Raw genomic sequence first — 14,306 nt, forward strand, 5'->3', positions numbered from 1 at the left:
GCTGCTTTTCCAGCCTATACAGACCTAGGATTTTGGGTTCTAGGCAAATGCATGAACTTGAGGGTTTCTGCTGTGTAGCTCTTGTGGGGAAAGTGACATCTAAGTCTTGGTTGAATGCCACAGCTGGGTTTGAGGACTTAGCTTGCTTACACTCCCTTGCCTGTGCTGACCTCGGCATGCCATGGGCAGCAGCCCCCCTTTTCCTAGCAGGTGTCCTTGCCCCTGTGCACAGGGTCTTCTGCAAGAATGGTGGAGGGGATGGATTATCCTTCTTCCCATGTGGCAGGGGACACAGCTGACCCTGCACTCTGGTGACCAAGCATGTCACCCACTCAGGGAGAGCGTAGATTGTAGGCGATGTCTAATTGGGAATGCAGCTTGGGGTCTACATACCACAGGGACAGTATTGAGGAGCATTTGCTACAGGAGCACCATGCATCTCGGTAGTACTGCTGGGTGGGAAAAGGGGTGTTTCTTGTCTCGTGATGGCTCTAGACACTCTGTCAGCCCCCTTCCCTGTGCCCAGGCTCCCAGTGGTCCATGTGCACAAGAAGAGTGGCAAGGCAGCTGTTTGCCGGTGCCTGCTGCCCCCGGGGAGGACAGACTCCTGGGAGCTGGGCATGGTTGCTAATCAGTGCATTTGTAGCACAGATGAGTTTGGTGGAGAGGTGGTGCGCTTCCTAAATGTGGCCAAGACCCAAACCCCCCAGACAAAATGGGCAAGCGGTGCTGGTAGAAGCCCTCTTGCTCCGTGGTCTGGTGACATCTCCCTGTTTCAGTGCATCCCGTGAAGCTGGGGAATATCCCAAGAGTAAAAGCCAACCTGGTTCTCCAGAGATGCTGTAATATGAGATTGCTTGGCCAACAGCACTTCTGACCCTGTGTACTCATGCATGCAGAGATGTGCCCCACCAGCCGCGCGGGTTAGCCCAGGACAGGCTCAATTCTGCTTCGGCTTCTTGGCACACAGTAGCAGCAGCAGCAGCGCGAGGCCATAGCAGAGGGGAAGGATGCTGCTGCAGGAAGTCCAGAGCAGGCAGAGCATGGAGAAGCTCTCAGTCTCCACAGCCACCAGGATGTAGGCAACGATGAGCTGCGTGAAGACCCAGGTTGTGCCACAGTAGAGGAGCTTCACACCCTGGGTGGTGGCCCGGGCGCTGAGGAAGGGATGGATGCGGTAGTCAGCCTCCACCATGACAGCCCAGCACAGGAAACCAAAGACCTGCCCGGGGCGGAGACCATGCCACCAGGCAGAGAAGGCAAAGGTGGCCAGGAGCGGCTGGATGGGGCAGCGCTGGAAGATGAGTCTCCTCAGCCAGCGGGATGTGCTCTTGTTCCAGGTTCGGGTGAAGACGGCCAGGCGGTGGGTTGTCTCCAGTGTCCACAGGTCAGGGAAGGAAAGGTCTCCCTGGCCCGCCTCTGGCCCGAAGCCTGCCACCTCGAGCAGGGCCTCGTCCACCACCCAGTGCAGATAGTAGGCCAGCCGGAGGGGCAGGGCCTGTGCCCAGACATGGGGCAGGCAGCCCCAGCTGGCACAGCCCTGCCTGCCCCCCAGCCCCCTGGCCAGCCCCACACGCAGCCCCTGCAGCGCCAGCACACCCAGGCACCACTGCCCGGCTGCCCTCAGTGGGATGGGGACAGCACCACAGGACTCAGCCTGGGCCCGAAACCTGCTGAAGGAGCATAGAGGCCCCCCCAGGAGGGCTGGGAAGAAGAGCAGGTAGCTGCAGAGGGGCAGCACCTGCTGCAGAAGCCCCTGTCCCCGCTGGAGTGACACAAGCCCTTCGTGGATGTCCAGGGCCAGAGATGTTGCCTTCTGGGTCAGCAGCATGATGGCAGAGAGGGCAACGGCTGGCCTGAAAGGAGACAGCACCCAAGAGCTGCCGAGAGTCCCTGGAAGGGAACATTAAGGCACGGGGCAAGGCCCCATATGGGGGTTGTGATGTCCCACATCCCCAGCATGCTGCCATGCCCACAGCATCGCCCACACACAGGGGTGCAGCCAGAGCCAGAGGGGAGAGCAATGGCTGTGGACCAGTGAGCCAGTTTGGCCTAGGGGGACCTCCTCCCTCTCAAAATGACCGGGAGGACCCCCAGCCCGCCAAGGGGAGGAATGGGAAGGAGGTAGAGCTGGGGTGTTACCTGGCATCCTGCGTGTTCAGCTCCTGGCTGCTCAGAGCCAAGTGGCAGAATGTCTGCCAGGACATCTGTAAGGTGAAGACCCAGGTGTGGGCACGAGCTGGGCTGACGAAGAGCAGGACGAGCACAGAACCAGCAGCAGGGATGAGGAGCAATACAGCGTAACTGCCCATAGCTGTGCCAGCAAGGAGACATCCTCCAGCGAGCAGGAATATGTACCTAGAAGAGACCAGATGCCGTTTGGCTGCCTTTTGGAGAAAATGGGGCTTGAAATTCCTGCCAGGGTGTTGTAGTCTGAGTCCTGCAGCCTTCGCAGTCGCCCCATAGTCTGTCTCTTGGCCTCTCATGGGGCTGAGGGATCACCAGGGCCATTGTGGCTGCAAGCAGGAATGGGGGCCAAAACTGGAGCAGACATAGTTTGCCCTGCTTGGCCCCCATCCTAGTCACACCAGAGACAGTCCCCATTCTCTGCCCTGCTCCCCTTGCCCATGTGCTCATCCTGGTACACCCCTAAACCCACCTCTTGCAACACTGGAGTGTCTGGCCTGGCTGTTTTGTCCTTAACGACCTGTATCTGGCCCCACTGCAGAGAGGGGGGAACTGGGGACAGCTCACATCCAAGCCATACAAACATTCTTACCTGAGTCAGTGGGGACTTACTACCATGCATCCCACTGCACTTCTGGTCAGGAGAGCCCCCAAAAAGTACTCGCAGGCATGACTACTTTCAGCACAGCAGAGGGGGGTGACAACCACGTACCGGGCAGTCAGAGAGAGATGCCCCGAAGCACAGAGGTAGTGGAAGACAGCAGCAAAGGGGAAAGCTGCCAGCCGGTACGGGGCTGCAGGGAGAAGGACGAGCAGGTCTGCCCAGTGCATCGAGCACCTTGCTTCTTCAGCTGCCTGTGATGCCTGGAGAAAGCACTGAGCCAAGGGCTGCTCTGGCTCCTCTTTATATATGGCAGAACCTCAAAATACAGAGAAGAGCCAAGGAAACGGAGGTATCTGCAGGAAGAGGAGCATGTTTTTTGTATTCGTCAGTGCTGACTCCTTCAAGCACCTCTGTCCCAAGGTTTGTGTGTAGATGGAAAAAGTTCGGGTTGGTTATTTGCTCTGCCAGACGCCTGGGCCATTACCCCGTAACTCGACAGTGAGAGTGAGCTGCCGAGATAAGAGCCTCTTTGAGCTGCCCTGTGTGCTGTGCTGGGACGCACCTCAGAGTAAATCCCCAGGTACTCCCAGGGGCTTGGTCCTTTCTCTTCATTTCCTCTCATCTCAGTCCTACACAGAAAGCTGTGGCTTCTTCCCGGCTCACTTGTTACAGGGTAGTGGTGGGGACATCACAACATTTATACCCCTGCCCACAGAAAGGAGAGGACGGGTTCTGCCACTTCTCAGTGCCGAAGGAGGGCGAGACCCTCAGCCTCACCACTCAGACCAAGCTACAGGGCCTTTTCATTTACCAGAGGTAAAATAATCTCTCTATCCTCTCCACATAACTTGTCTTCAAGGAAATAAAAAAATGATAATAAGGACTCACAAAGATAGTTGTGTTTGTAGAAATTAGTCATTGCAGTTAAACTGTGAATTTATTCAAAAGTGTGCCATGTGTGAAAGCAGAAAATGCTCTTTTGGGCCAGACTTGAAAGGTGATTTTCTAGGGTGACATGGAACCAGTTGCTATTGCTCTCACAGTAACACCAGCAGCATTTCATGCTAAACAGACAAAAAAGCCCAAAAAATCGGTCTACAGGATTTGACTCTTCTTTGTGAGATACAGCTAAGAAAACCAGACAAATTCAAATGGCAAGGTCATGGATTTTTTTTTTTAACTCAGTTGATTTGTTTTAGGCATATGAACAGTGTGAATACAAAGAGGAATACCCAGGAATTTCCTTTTAGAAGAAAAAAAATGACATATTGGAGGGGTAGAAGTAAGGTTTTCCCCTTCCTTTGATTAATGCTTCAAAATATTTAGGTTAGTCTGGTTTTCAATAAAAAGAGCAAAGTTGGTGCCTAAAGTTCCAGAAAGAACTGTGCTTATTAAGATATAAAATTTTGATTTTAAAAAATATATCAAGTCTGACTTTTACAAATGTTTCTACTCTTCACTGAGCTTTCCAAGGTATTGTGATGCTGGAAAGTTCACCACATTGTTTGGATGAGTTATTTGGTTATAAGAAGGCAAGGGACCAAAACCCCACTGAAAAAAATATTAGAGCAAATGCTGCAGAGAAACCAGCTGTGTTTTGCTGTATTTGTGCAGGGTATATTTTAAAAGCAAGTGATAGCACTGGAGAGAAGCTTTTTCCATGTCAATTTTGCCATGCGTGGCATGAGTTCACAGGACTCATTCTGCCAGATCCATGGAGCCCAGTATTGACTTTGCTGAGTAAATATTTTTGAAGGCCTTTGCTGTGCCAACTCAAGCAGTTCCCTGCTATGGTTCTGCAGAAGTGCCATTGCTTTTCAAGAAGCAGAAACCATTTCCACAGTAGCACTAGAAACATTAACACACTGTTCATGCCTCTCATTCTATACCATCAGATGCTGAGTGGTGGATGTGTATTGATCTTAGAGCGAGCATGGGAGCCATAGTGGAGCATGTGAGAGAGCGCTTTATTTGCTTCATATCCATGGACTAGGCAAGCAACAGCCCAGTTCCTGGCTAAGGAATTAGTAGTTTGGTAATACAGCAGGTGCGAAGAGCAGGCTGACCCTTGTCAGACCAAACGCTGGGCGTGAAATTTGAGCAGGTATGACTCAGATACCAGCTTTGGGCTAATATCCAGAAAGTCTATATTTGCCTTCTTGGTGGAATACGGTGCTGTTTTGGGAACAGTTTTGGTTGCCTATTGTAATGTAGCCTACACTGATCTGCTGCAGGACACACTGCAAAGTGAAAGACATACATTGGTAGCAAAGAAAAAAAAAAGTTATTTTAAAGAAAAAGACCGATATGATTTGCTTTTTCTCCAGAGAAAAGCAAGTAAGTGGGAAGGGAGACCATTAAATAGGGTTCATTAAATAGGGCCTGGACTGAGTTCCTGTCTCAGACTTTCTCTGTGACCTTAGGATGGCCGCTGTTAGAGAATAGCTAGGCCTTAGCTTAACTCCCATCCACAAAACAGAGATGATATAGTTTCTGTCTCCCTGTGGTGTTGTAAGACAGAATCAACCAGGCAAAGGGGAGTTGCCAGGAGCAACCCAGACCTTCCAGCACACTTCGTAGCTCCAGTGTGCAGGATATCCCAGAACTGGCATTGCTGGTCTGGGACTGCTGCTCAGAGCTCTCTCTCCAGGATGGGTGCTACCTCTCCCATCCTCTTCAGAGCCTGTACTGCAAGGTTCATAGGGTAAATCACAGTGGTAGTATTTTTCTCTCTCAGTGTCAGGACAATATGAGCTGCCAGCGATTAGGTGAAGAGGCTGGAGTCCTCCTCCAAGCCTTGATGAACCAAGGTAGAAAGAAACAGTGCAGAGATCAAATCCATGTCCTTGTAGAGACCCCAGGCAGAGACCCTCCTGAGAGGATCAGCCCACCCAGCTCCTCCCATGGCCAGGAGGGAACAGGGTGGAGAAGTGAATCTGTTGGAAGTTATAATAACAGACCAGGAATGCCCCAAATGCCCTTGAAATACCCCAGTTCCCCTCCAGTGCACAGAGCATAGAGCTCTTCTCATGGGGCAGGGCGTAGAGCTGGAGCTCACCAGTCCATGGAGGGTCCTCCAAGTGCCTTTCTGCCGAATTCCAGAAAAGGAGCACCTGAGTTATTCAAGGCACATGAGGAGGAGACATCTTGGACAGGGAGCAACTGAAAACGATCAGGAAGACCACTTGCTGCACTTCTTTCCTTCCTCAGCTACAATTTCAGAGGGCATTGGGGCTGTGTTTTTGCAGCAGCACAGCACCTGGATGTTAGCACTTCCATCGGAGAGTCCTCAGGGCTCCTCAGGCAATAGGACCAGAGCAAAGGGGACCACCAACCTGCTGGGCTGCATTAGACAGAGAGTTGTCAGCAGGTTGAGGGAGGTGATCCTGCTCCTCCGCTCAGCACCAGTGAGACGCACCTGGAATGCTGGATCCAGTGATGGACTCACCAGTACAAGAGAGACATGGACGCACTGGAGAGAGTCCAGCAAAGGGCTGCTGCTAAAGGGCCTGGAGCATCTCTGATGAGAGGAAAGGCTGAGACAGCTGGGACTGTTCAGCCTGGAGAAGAGAAGGCTCAGGCAGGGGGAACTTATCAGTGTACTGGTAAGTACTGATGGGGACGAATGACGACAAAGGAAGCCATGCACTTCTTAGTGGTGCCCAGCGACAGGACAAGAGGTGATGAACAGAAGCTGAAACACATGAAATCCCATCCAAACCTGTGTGGCCCCTGGCAGTGCTTGGCTCCATGAGGGTGCCAAGGGGGCCCAAGAGCAGCCTCAGCCGCAGAGAGGCCCCAGATGAGGTCAGAGACAGATGAGAGAGAGGACTGTGGGTGACGGAGGGTTTGTGGGGCAGGCATAGGGGAAGTTGGGGGTGCCCAGGGGGTTATGAGGCACATGGGAGACCCTGCAGGAGCTATGGGCATGCAGGAAAGCAACGTGACACCCAAAGGGTCAGGATAGCTGGGGAGAGAGTTGGGTGCACATCTAGGGTATCAGAGGGACCCTAAGGTGGTTATAGGGCATCCAGGGGAGTTATGGTGCACCCAGGTAATGGGGGGTCAGGGAACACGGGAGGAGTCTATTGGGTGCAGGAGAGGTCAGAGGCACCCTGGGGGCTATGGGACATCCAGGAGGTTGGGAAAAGCCAGGGATTTATGAGGCACAAGGGGGTCAGGTCCACCTTGGATCCCAAGGGGGCTCAGAGGCACCCAGAGAATGGTAGGATTTCAGGGTCCCCCCAGAAGCTGATGCCAGAACCAATGCCTGTGGCACCTCCTTTATTGCAGCCCCCTCTGACAGAGCCCCCAGTGGGAGGGGAAAACCACGCTCCCCCCTACAGCCCCCCAAGTCAAGCCTCACGGCGGGGGAGCGTGGGTGCCGGCAAGGTGCACCGGCAGCCCGTCAAGGCAGGCGACACGCACGTGGTGCTGGAGCTGCCGGGCCCGGTAGGTGCAAGGTGGCCGGTTGTTCCCCCCGCGCAGGCGGCAAGCCGTGAGGCTCATGGATGTTGGGGTGCTGTGGAACCCCGTTTCGTCGGGCATCTGGCTGCAGGCAGCCACCAGCTCCTCGGCCGGTGCATGCACAAAGGTGTTGGAGGGCTTGCAGGGCCGCCCCGGGGCCGTCACCCTCCGGCGTGCCAGCATGGTCTCACAGTAGCGGTGCGCTGCGAGCGCCGATGTCTGGGGGTGGTCCACGTGCTGCCGCAGGAACTTCTCATAGCGGCTCTCACCCTCCGCCCCTGCCAGCACTGCCAGCACCACGGCCATGCGTAGGGCCCAGTCCGCCATGGGTACCTGTGGAAAGTGGGGTCAGGGCCATCTGGACTTCTGGGCCCATGACTGGAAAACCCACCCTGGACACTCGATTCTTCTACAAATTCCCCCTCCCAGACACCTGGGACATCTGAGGGTCCCACCTGGATGCTTGGGCCCATTATAGTTCTGCACTCCCCAGAAGCCTGGCTCCCCTATGGAACGCCTCCCTGTCCCCTGAGTCCTCTATAGATCGACCCCCTGCCCCAACACCTGGATCCCCTATATATCCTCCCCCCAACACTGCATGCTTGGGCTCCTCAGTTTCCTCCCACAGACACCCTGGTTCCTTACATGTCCCTCACCCGCACCTGTGTGAACGCTTCAGTTTCCCTTACGGCCTCAGGGTCTCCAGGATCCCTCCCACTCCTCTGCACCCCTTTTATACTGGCCCCAGCTAGGCCCAATGGGCAAGGATCCAGGAGGAGGGGCAGGGCAAAGAGCAAGGTCCAGGGGATGCGTGCGGGGAGCCAGGCATCTGGGAAGCGCCACTCCCCCAAGGTCATTAGGCAGTCATTAACGAATGGCTGCACACGTCCCATTGGGTGCCTCCTGCCCATGTTGCCTTCGACCATGCCATCTGGCCTGGGCCATGTGTCCCACGCGGAGCAGGACAACAGGGTCCCCTTTCCCCTTGGGCGGCAGGTTCCCTGGTGGCAGGGCAGGATGTCACCATCACCTCTGGGCTCCTGCCCCTCTTGGACGACGTGGTGTGTCCATGACTGCCCCACATCGCTTCAGGACCCACACGTCCCTTCCCCCCGTGCCCCCTTGCAGGCAAGTGGGTGCCCCTCGGAAGCGCTAGGACTTGTTTTGCGCCAGCATCACCTCACATGCTCCTGGCTGCTCCACTGAGGCAGAGACAAGCAAAGCGCCCGGAGCCAGCTGGAGCCCATCCAACACCCACCCTGTTGCCTTGACCATCGGGGGAACCTGACGGAGCCCCACGGAGACCGTGTCCCGCTCCAGGGAGAGGCGCGCAGGCAGCACCCCCCGCCCACTGCCACGTTTTGGCCTCTCAACGAGGGCCCATCAGTAGCCACTGCCCAACACCGTCCTGCTCAGCGCAAGTCCCGTCTGTGCGGCCCCCGCGCAAACCCGCCACGTTCACCGCTGTCACCCACGGCTCGCCGCTCCCAGCCCCGGCTCCCGCTCCTTCGCACCGGCCTCTTCCTGCCTGCCGGAGGAGCGGGGGCCGGCCTGGACCGGCTGCCTGGTGTCATGACTGGGCGGCGTGCTGGAAACGCAAGGCCCTGATTTTTTGCTCTTTAATTTTTTAGTGCGTTTCCCCGTTTCTTCCCTTCCCCCGCCCCCGCTAAATCCCGCCGTAGGCGCAGCCGGTGCCCGCTGGGACACGACACCCCCTCGGACCCCGCGCCGTTGGTTCCGTCCCGCTGTGGTACGTCCCAGGGAGCCGCCCGCCCCCTCGCGGCCAGACGCGGTCCCGTTCTCGCGGGAGCGCCGCCGCGCACAGCTCTCGCGCGAGCCCGGCTCCTATAATCTCGCGCGAGCGGCCGCTTCCGGCCTTTTCGTCAGCGGGGCCGGGCCATGGCGGTCGGCAAGAACAAGCGCCTCACCAAGGGCGGCAAGAAGGGCGCCAAGAAGAAAGTGTAAGGGCGGCCGGGAGAGGAGGAGACGGGCCCCGGGGGAGCCGGGCGGGGCGCCGCGGCGGCAGGATGGCGCGGATGCGGGGCGGATGGCGGCGGGCGGGAGCGGGCCGCTGCTGTCATGGCGGCGGCCGGGCGCGCTGCGTGGCGGCGGGAGCGGCGGGAGCGGCAGCCCGCACGGAGGGCCGGGAGGGCACGGCCCGCGGCCGAGCTGGGCTTCCTGCAGCCTCGCCATGAGCCCGCTGCGCCGGCGCTGGGAGAGGCCCCGGTGTGGGGAGCGCTCGGCGGGTGGGAGGGCAAGGCCGGAGCTGCGCCCGGCTCCGGCTGTGATCCCGCGAGTGGGCCTGGGGTGGCTTGCTCGCTGTGGAAGCGGCGGCTCTCGGGTGGTGTTGGTGCAAAGCTTCGTTATGTCTGGTGCAGCCTAACTGCAAAAGTTAAGAAATGAAACGGGGCCTTCGTGGGGAAGCTAGTTCAAGTGCTCTGCTTGTGTTCCTCCTGAGTAGTAGCTGAACTGTGGCGCTGCGTGGTTTTTTGTCGTCTTGGCTTTATGATGTTTCTGCAGTTGATGTCCATTTTTTCCAAGTAAATAGAAGTGAATGCCTGCTTCACTCTAGTGGGTAGTATTACCTGTCTGCATTCATGTGCTTACTAACCTGTCCACCTTTCAGGCACAAAATGTTGACGTTTGCATTTCCATTCCGCAAAGCATATGGGGAGTAAAGTGTTAATTCAGCCCGGTTTAATGTGAGAAAATGAGTAAAAAAGTCTTTTCTGCTCTATTCAAATTAAGGGTTGATCCCTTCTCCAAAAAGGACTGGTATGATGTCAAAGCACCAGCAATGTTTAATATCCGAAACATCGGGAAGACACTTGTCACCAGGACTCAAGGAACTAGTGAGTAGTGGGGCTTTATAGACTAGAGGGAGATGTATTTGTTCCATGTGCTAGCTCCAAATGAGATCCAATTAAAGAACTGCTGACAAAATTTTTTGCTCGTGATATTATAAACTTGGAAGTTGTTTTTTTTTTAAAGTATGTCTAACTTATTTGCTTGATTTGAGCAAGTTTTCTTAAGTTGACAGAGGCGTTTAAATACATTAGCTTAGTTGCAGAAAAGTTGATGTGGTGTGATCCTTGCTTGTAGAAGAGTACCAAACCATGGATATGATACAGAAAGACATGCTTGAAGTTTCTGATGAACTGCTGGTGTGGTAACCTGACAAGTCTCAGGAAAGAATTAAGGAGTCGTCTGATTGTCACAGAGGGAGACATGAAGACAGTGTTACAGGAGACCTTGGTTATAAATACGGTCATAAAGACCATTGTGTTAGAAGAGACTGAAATTTGAAGCTTTTAGGTAAAGAGACCTCTGTTGAGAGCTAGAATAGCTAACTCAATGGAAGCACATGTAAATGTATTGCTGAGTGGTAGAAGGTTTTTTTAATATGATCTGACACCTTGGGAAGAAGAAGCCTCTATTAGGAATGCAGGGTAGTCCAGACAGAGGTTAAGAGTCTTTTTGTAAGGTTAGCTGTGTAGAATGGCTAAATAGTTACATTATACTATTCTGGTTGCACTTAAAGTTGCAAAGATGATGGTTATTTTGAACTGGATACATGTGAAACAAGTAAAGTAAGTGTCTCTACACCAAGCCAGTGTTGTTAGAGGCAGAGCTGTGAAGTGACTGTACTTAAGTATTGCTGCTTTATCTCTGCTGAGCATGTGGTTTTTTATGTTTATGTTATCGTTCATAATTTCCAAATACTTTGTAACCCTTTCCGCTTGAAAAAAAAACCCTATTACATATGCTGGAATCTGCAGCGTACTGGTATTTGTGTTCAGCATCTGATAGACTTCTCTTAAAAAGATTCCACACAAAGTTAACAAAATATAGTATTTGGTTCTCTGAGTTGGTTTGTTCTTGTTCAAGATAAACTTCAGAGCTGTGAAGCTAGTGGCCTTACCTACTATTAGAAAACATCAAATGGAAATTCAGTATCTAATTAAAATAATACTTTTCTAATGTTAATTAAAGGTGTTTTATTTTGTTTTGTAATACAGAAATTGCTTCGGATGGACTAAAGGGTCGTGTATTTGAAGTGAGTCTGGCTGATCTGCAGAATGATGAGGTTGCCTTCCGTAAATTTAAACTGGTAACTGAGGATGTTCAGGGCAAAAACTGCCTGACCAACTTCCATGGAATGGACCTCACCCGGGATAAAATGTGCTCCATGGTCAAAAAATGGCAGGTGTGTAAAGAACAAGATCTGTGTTGTTGCTCGTGCCTTTGGGAAAGGAGGTAACTGCTGATGCATTGCAAATCTCGTGTTTGAAGTGGCATCAGCAGATACTAAGGAATGTCACGTGTATGGTTTTGAGAAATCTGTCTGTCATGTTGATGATAAATGACCGTTTCTATTTTAGACAATGATTGAAGCCCATGTAGATGTCAAAACAACCGATGGTTACCTACTGCGCCTCTTCTGCGTGGGTTTTACGAAGAAGCGTAATAACCAAATCCGCAAGACCTCGTATGCCCAGCATCAGCAGGTTCGACAGATTCGCAGGAAGATGATGGAAATCATGAACCGAGAGGTCCAAACCAATGACCTGAAAGAAGTTGTCAATAAACTGTAAGCTCTGGCTGTGTTATTCTTTTTTCTCCCTTACAGTTTAAATAGTTGTTTGTTTGGTCAGTTGTTACAGAGTACTTAGGAGTGCTGGTACTTCGTGTACTGTTTGGCAGAGACCAGGCAAGGTTCCTCTCGTGTTGAAAAGCTACTGTGCCATTTTCCTCAAGTGCTGTCTTAGTCTCTGCATCATATTTGAGTTCATCAACCATCGTGTTAGCATAAATGTAAAATCAGGTTCTCCAAAGATATTCAATTCCTGTTTCTACAGACTAAAATTGTAGTTTTTGTCAGCTGCGGCTGCAACTCTTATGGCTTCTTCTGATAGAATGAGTTTTTCCAAAGTATGCTGTTTGCTTTTAAAAGTTTGCAGCCTGGGTCTCAAAATGAGCACACTTGCACGATGTTCCTCCTAACATTGCAAGGAATATATGTTTTATAATTTAAATGTACTTGAATAAAGTTGTCAGAGTGAAAGTAGTATTTATTGATGATGCAAACTTCTGTAGAATATTATGTATTTTTAATAATTTAAGCATGTGTTGCTGACGAAGAAGCAGGCACAATTTTTAGCGTTCTGTTACCGATGTGCTCTTTGATTCCTCAGGATCCCAGACAGCATTGGTAAAGACATAGAGAAGGCGTGTCAGTCCATTTACCCTCTTCATGATGTCTATGTTCGCAAGGTTAAGATGCTGAAGAAGCCCAAGTTTGAACGTAAGTCGATTACTGCAAATATTTAGTGTTCTAAGAGGAAGATGTGGGAAGCTGTTAGTTTAAAATGCGTTTGCTTCTGGATAAAGATTTTAAAGCAGCATCATAAGCTTGACTAGCCATAGTAGTGAAAAGGCTTGTCCTTCTAGTCCAACATTTGGCTTTCAGGCTTGAAAGCCTGGCAGTGATCATTCTGTTTGGAAAATTTTTGAATTCTTGCCTGAAACTGCTGCTGAATGATTAGAACGTTTTGTCTTGGGAATGAATGATGACAAAATGTTTCGGTCCCAGATGACATGGAATGATTCTATTTTCCCATTTTCTGACATTCCCATATAATGCAGTAGCAGGTTCTTAACTTTTTTATTTTTGAAACAAAACAAACTCAAACAACAACAAAATTATTAGCTGTTATTTCACTACTTATTCTTGTCCAATTCTGTGAGTTAATGCAGTGGCATCTCTTTGCATGAGCTTTCTGGAATGGACTTGCTCATACCTACATTAAATGTTCTGGTGGTTTAATTTGTACGGGATGAAAAATTCAGTAATTTTAAACTTTGAATAGGTGCATATCTCACTATTTATACCTAATACTTCTTCTTTTTAGTGGGCAAGCTGATGGAACTCCATGGTGAAGGTGGTGGTGCTGCAAAACCTTCCGGGGATGAGGCAGGCACTAAAGTAGAGCGAGCCGATGGATATGAGCCGCCTGTGCAAGAGTCTGTCTGAAACTAAAAATTGAACAAAAATAAAAGTTTTAATATACAGAACTAATGTTTGGTTGCTTGTATTGCTACTGGACAATATTGGTATTGGATATGTGGATGGATTTTTAGTAAGGTACACCTATTGTCTTAGTTATAAAAGAAAAAAAATGTTTTGGCAATCTGTTTTTTGTGGTTGGCATTGTGAGATGGGTGGAAGAATGTAGTTTATCCTTTTTGAAAGGTGCTATTGGAAGGCAGAACACCAAGCATTCTATATGTTGGTTTTTTCCCAGTAATTTTAGTCCTCACAAAAGAAATCTTGTGGATGTGCGCAGAGGTTGTAGCTTCTGTTACACTGGTGAAAGGTGCTTCAAAGAGGAGCATTGTACAGGGCAAATGGGGTGACACACAGGAAAACTTCCTATTTTGGAATTTTTTATTATAAGGAAGTCTTATGGATTTATCTGACTTACTTGAGAATTACGTATGTGTATGTTAAGTTTCTTGGTGGTAATTCGATATGGCTTCTTACGGGATAGGTTTGGTCTCTGATACTCAAAAGATGTTGAGAGCTGTTTAAGTTGTAATTTTGATTTCAGTGTTAGTGTAGAAATGCAGAAAGCGCTCAAGAGTAGTGTTGTATGTAGTTTTTTAACCTCTGTCAGAACTGAGGTAACCATAATCCCAGTTGAAAAACTGATGGGACTTCAGGCAAAAATATCCTACCTTAAAAGGGCAATGGTCCATGTTCCGAAAATAAAGCACTTAAAATTACCCAGCAAATCACTTTAAGAGCCCTTTTTCTATTACCTGATAGCATGTACCATTTTTGCTTGTTGTTAGGCTTACGTGGGCTTAAAAAGAAGAGTGTTTTTCTTGCTGATACGAGGGGTATTTTGCACTATCAGCATGTTTTGTTTAATACTGACCTATTTTGGGAGGTCACTGAGATAGTGGTGGTGGCTCTTGCAGTCAGCTATGAAATAGTTTCGGACAAGAAGTGTAGGAAAGTAATGAAATGTTACTGTTGCAACAA

General features: G+C 50.8%; 3 protein-coding genes and 1 non-coding gene across 10 annotated transcripts; 2 read left to right on the plus strand and 2 right to left on the minus strand.

Annotated features, from left to right (window-relative positions):
- Positions 1 to 940: 940 nt before the first annotated feature.
- On the minus strand, positions 941 to 3,018 carry MBOAT4 (membrane bound O-acyltransferase domain containing 4). Its single transcript, XM_065634979.1, has 3 exons — positions 2,900 to 3,018; positions 2,143 to 2,358; positions 941 to 1,856 (listed from the first exon to the last, which is right to left on the minus strand). The coding sequence occupies exons 1-3, from the start codon at positions 3,016 to 3,018 to the stop codon at positions 941 to 943; spliced, it is 1,251 nt and encodes a 416-aa protein (XP_065491051.1).
- Positions 3,019 to 7,070: 4,052 nt separating this feature from the next.
- LOC135988483 (ribonuclease CL2-like) lies at positions 7,071 to 8,810 on the minus strand. Of its 7 annotated transcripts, none has more exons than XM_065634484.1 (2): positions 8,773 to 8,810; positions 7,071 to 7,591 (listed from the first exon to the last, which is right to left on the minus strand). In XM_065634484.1, exon 2 carries the CDS (start codon positions 7,583 to 7,585, stop codon positions 7,154 to 7,156), a length of 432 nt encoding a protein of 143 aa, XP_065490556.1. In that variant the 5' UTR covers positions 7,586 to 7,591; positions 8,773 to 8,810; the 3' UTR covers positions 7,071 to 7,153. The 7 variants fall into 7 exon arrangements, with proteins under 7 accessions (XP_065490556.1, XP_065490553.1, XP_065490554.1 ...); XM_065634481.1 differs by having other exon boundaries at positions 8,730 to 8,804; XM_065634482.1 differs by having other exon boundaries at positions 8,721 to 8,804.
- Positions 8,811 to 9,109: 299 nt separating this feature from the next.
- On the plus strand, positions 9,110 to 13,333 carry RPS3A (ribosomal protein S3A). Its single transcript, XM_065633516.1, has 6 exons — positions 9,110 to 9,219; positions 10,007 to 10,110; positions 11,278 to 11,465; positions 11,641 to 11,849; positions 12,454 to 12,563; positions 13,171 to 13,333. Exons 1-6 carry the CDS (start codon positions 9,158 to 9,160, stop codon positions 13,290 to 13,292), a joined length of 795 nt encoding a protein of 264 aa, XP_065489588.1. The 5' UTR covers positions 9,110 to 9,157; the 3' UTR covers positions 13,293 to 13,333.
- Positions 12,821 to 12,890, plus strand: LOC135988787 (small nucleolar RNA SNORD73). Its single transcript, XR_010606234.1, has one exon. It is a non-coding gene; the product is annotated as a small nucleolar RNA SNORD73 (small nucleolar RNA).
- Positions 13,334 to 14,306: the final 973 nt, after the last annotated feature.

Source organism: Caloenas nicobarica, chromosome 4 (assembly GCF_036013445.1).
Source record: "Caloenas nicobarica isolate bCalNic1 chromosome 4, bCalNic1.hap1, whole genome shotgun sequence".
Classification (NCBI taxonomy): domain Eukaryota; kingdom Metazoa; phylum Chordata; class Aves; order Columbiformes; family Columbidae; genus Caloenas; species Caloenas nicobarica.

Bases quoted from the DNA above. Each gene is read 5' to 3' on its own strand.
- MBOAT4 (XM_065634979.1), bottom strand. From the start codon at position 3,018: ATGCACTGGGCAGACCTGCTCGTCCTTCTCCCTGCAGCCCCGTACCGG. The intron at 2,359-2,899 runs GTACGTGGTTGT...GGTCTCTTCTAG, and splicing joins CATCTCTCTCTGACTGCCCG to GTACATATTCCTGCTCGCTG. The intron at 1,857-2,142 runs GTAACACCCCAG...GTCTCCTTTCAG, and splicing joins CTGAACACGCAGGATGCCAG to GCCAGCCGTTGCCCTCTCTG.
- LOC135988483 (XM_065634484.1), bottom strand. From the start codon at position 7,585: ATGGCGGACTGGGCCCTACGCATGGCCGTGGTGCTGGCAGTGCTGGCA.
- RPS3A (XM_065633516.1), top strand. From the start codon at position 9,158: ATGGCGGTCGGCAAGAACAAGCGCCTCACCAAGGGCGGCAAGAAGGGC. The intron at 11,466-11,640 runs GTGTGTAAAGAA...TTTCTATTTTAG, and splicing joins CCATGGTCAAAAAATGGCAG to ACAATGATTGAAGCCCATGT. The intron at 12,564-13,170 runs GTAAGTCGATTA...TCTTCTTTTTAG, and splicing joins GAAGAAGCCCAAGTTTGAAC to TGGGCAAGCTGATGGAACTC.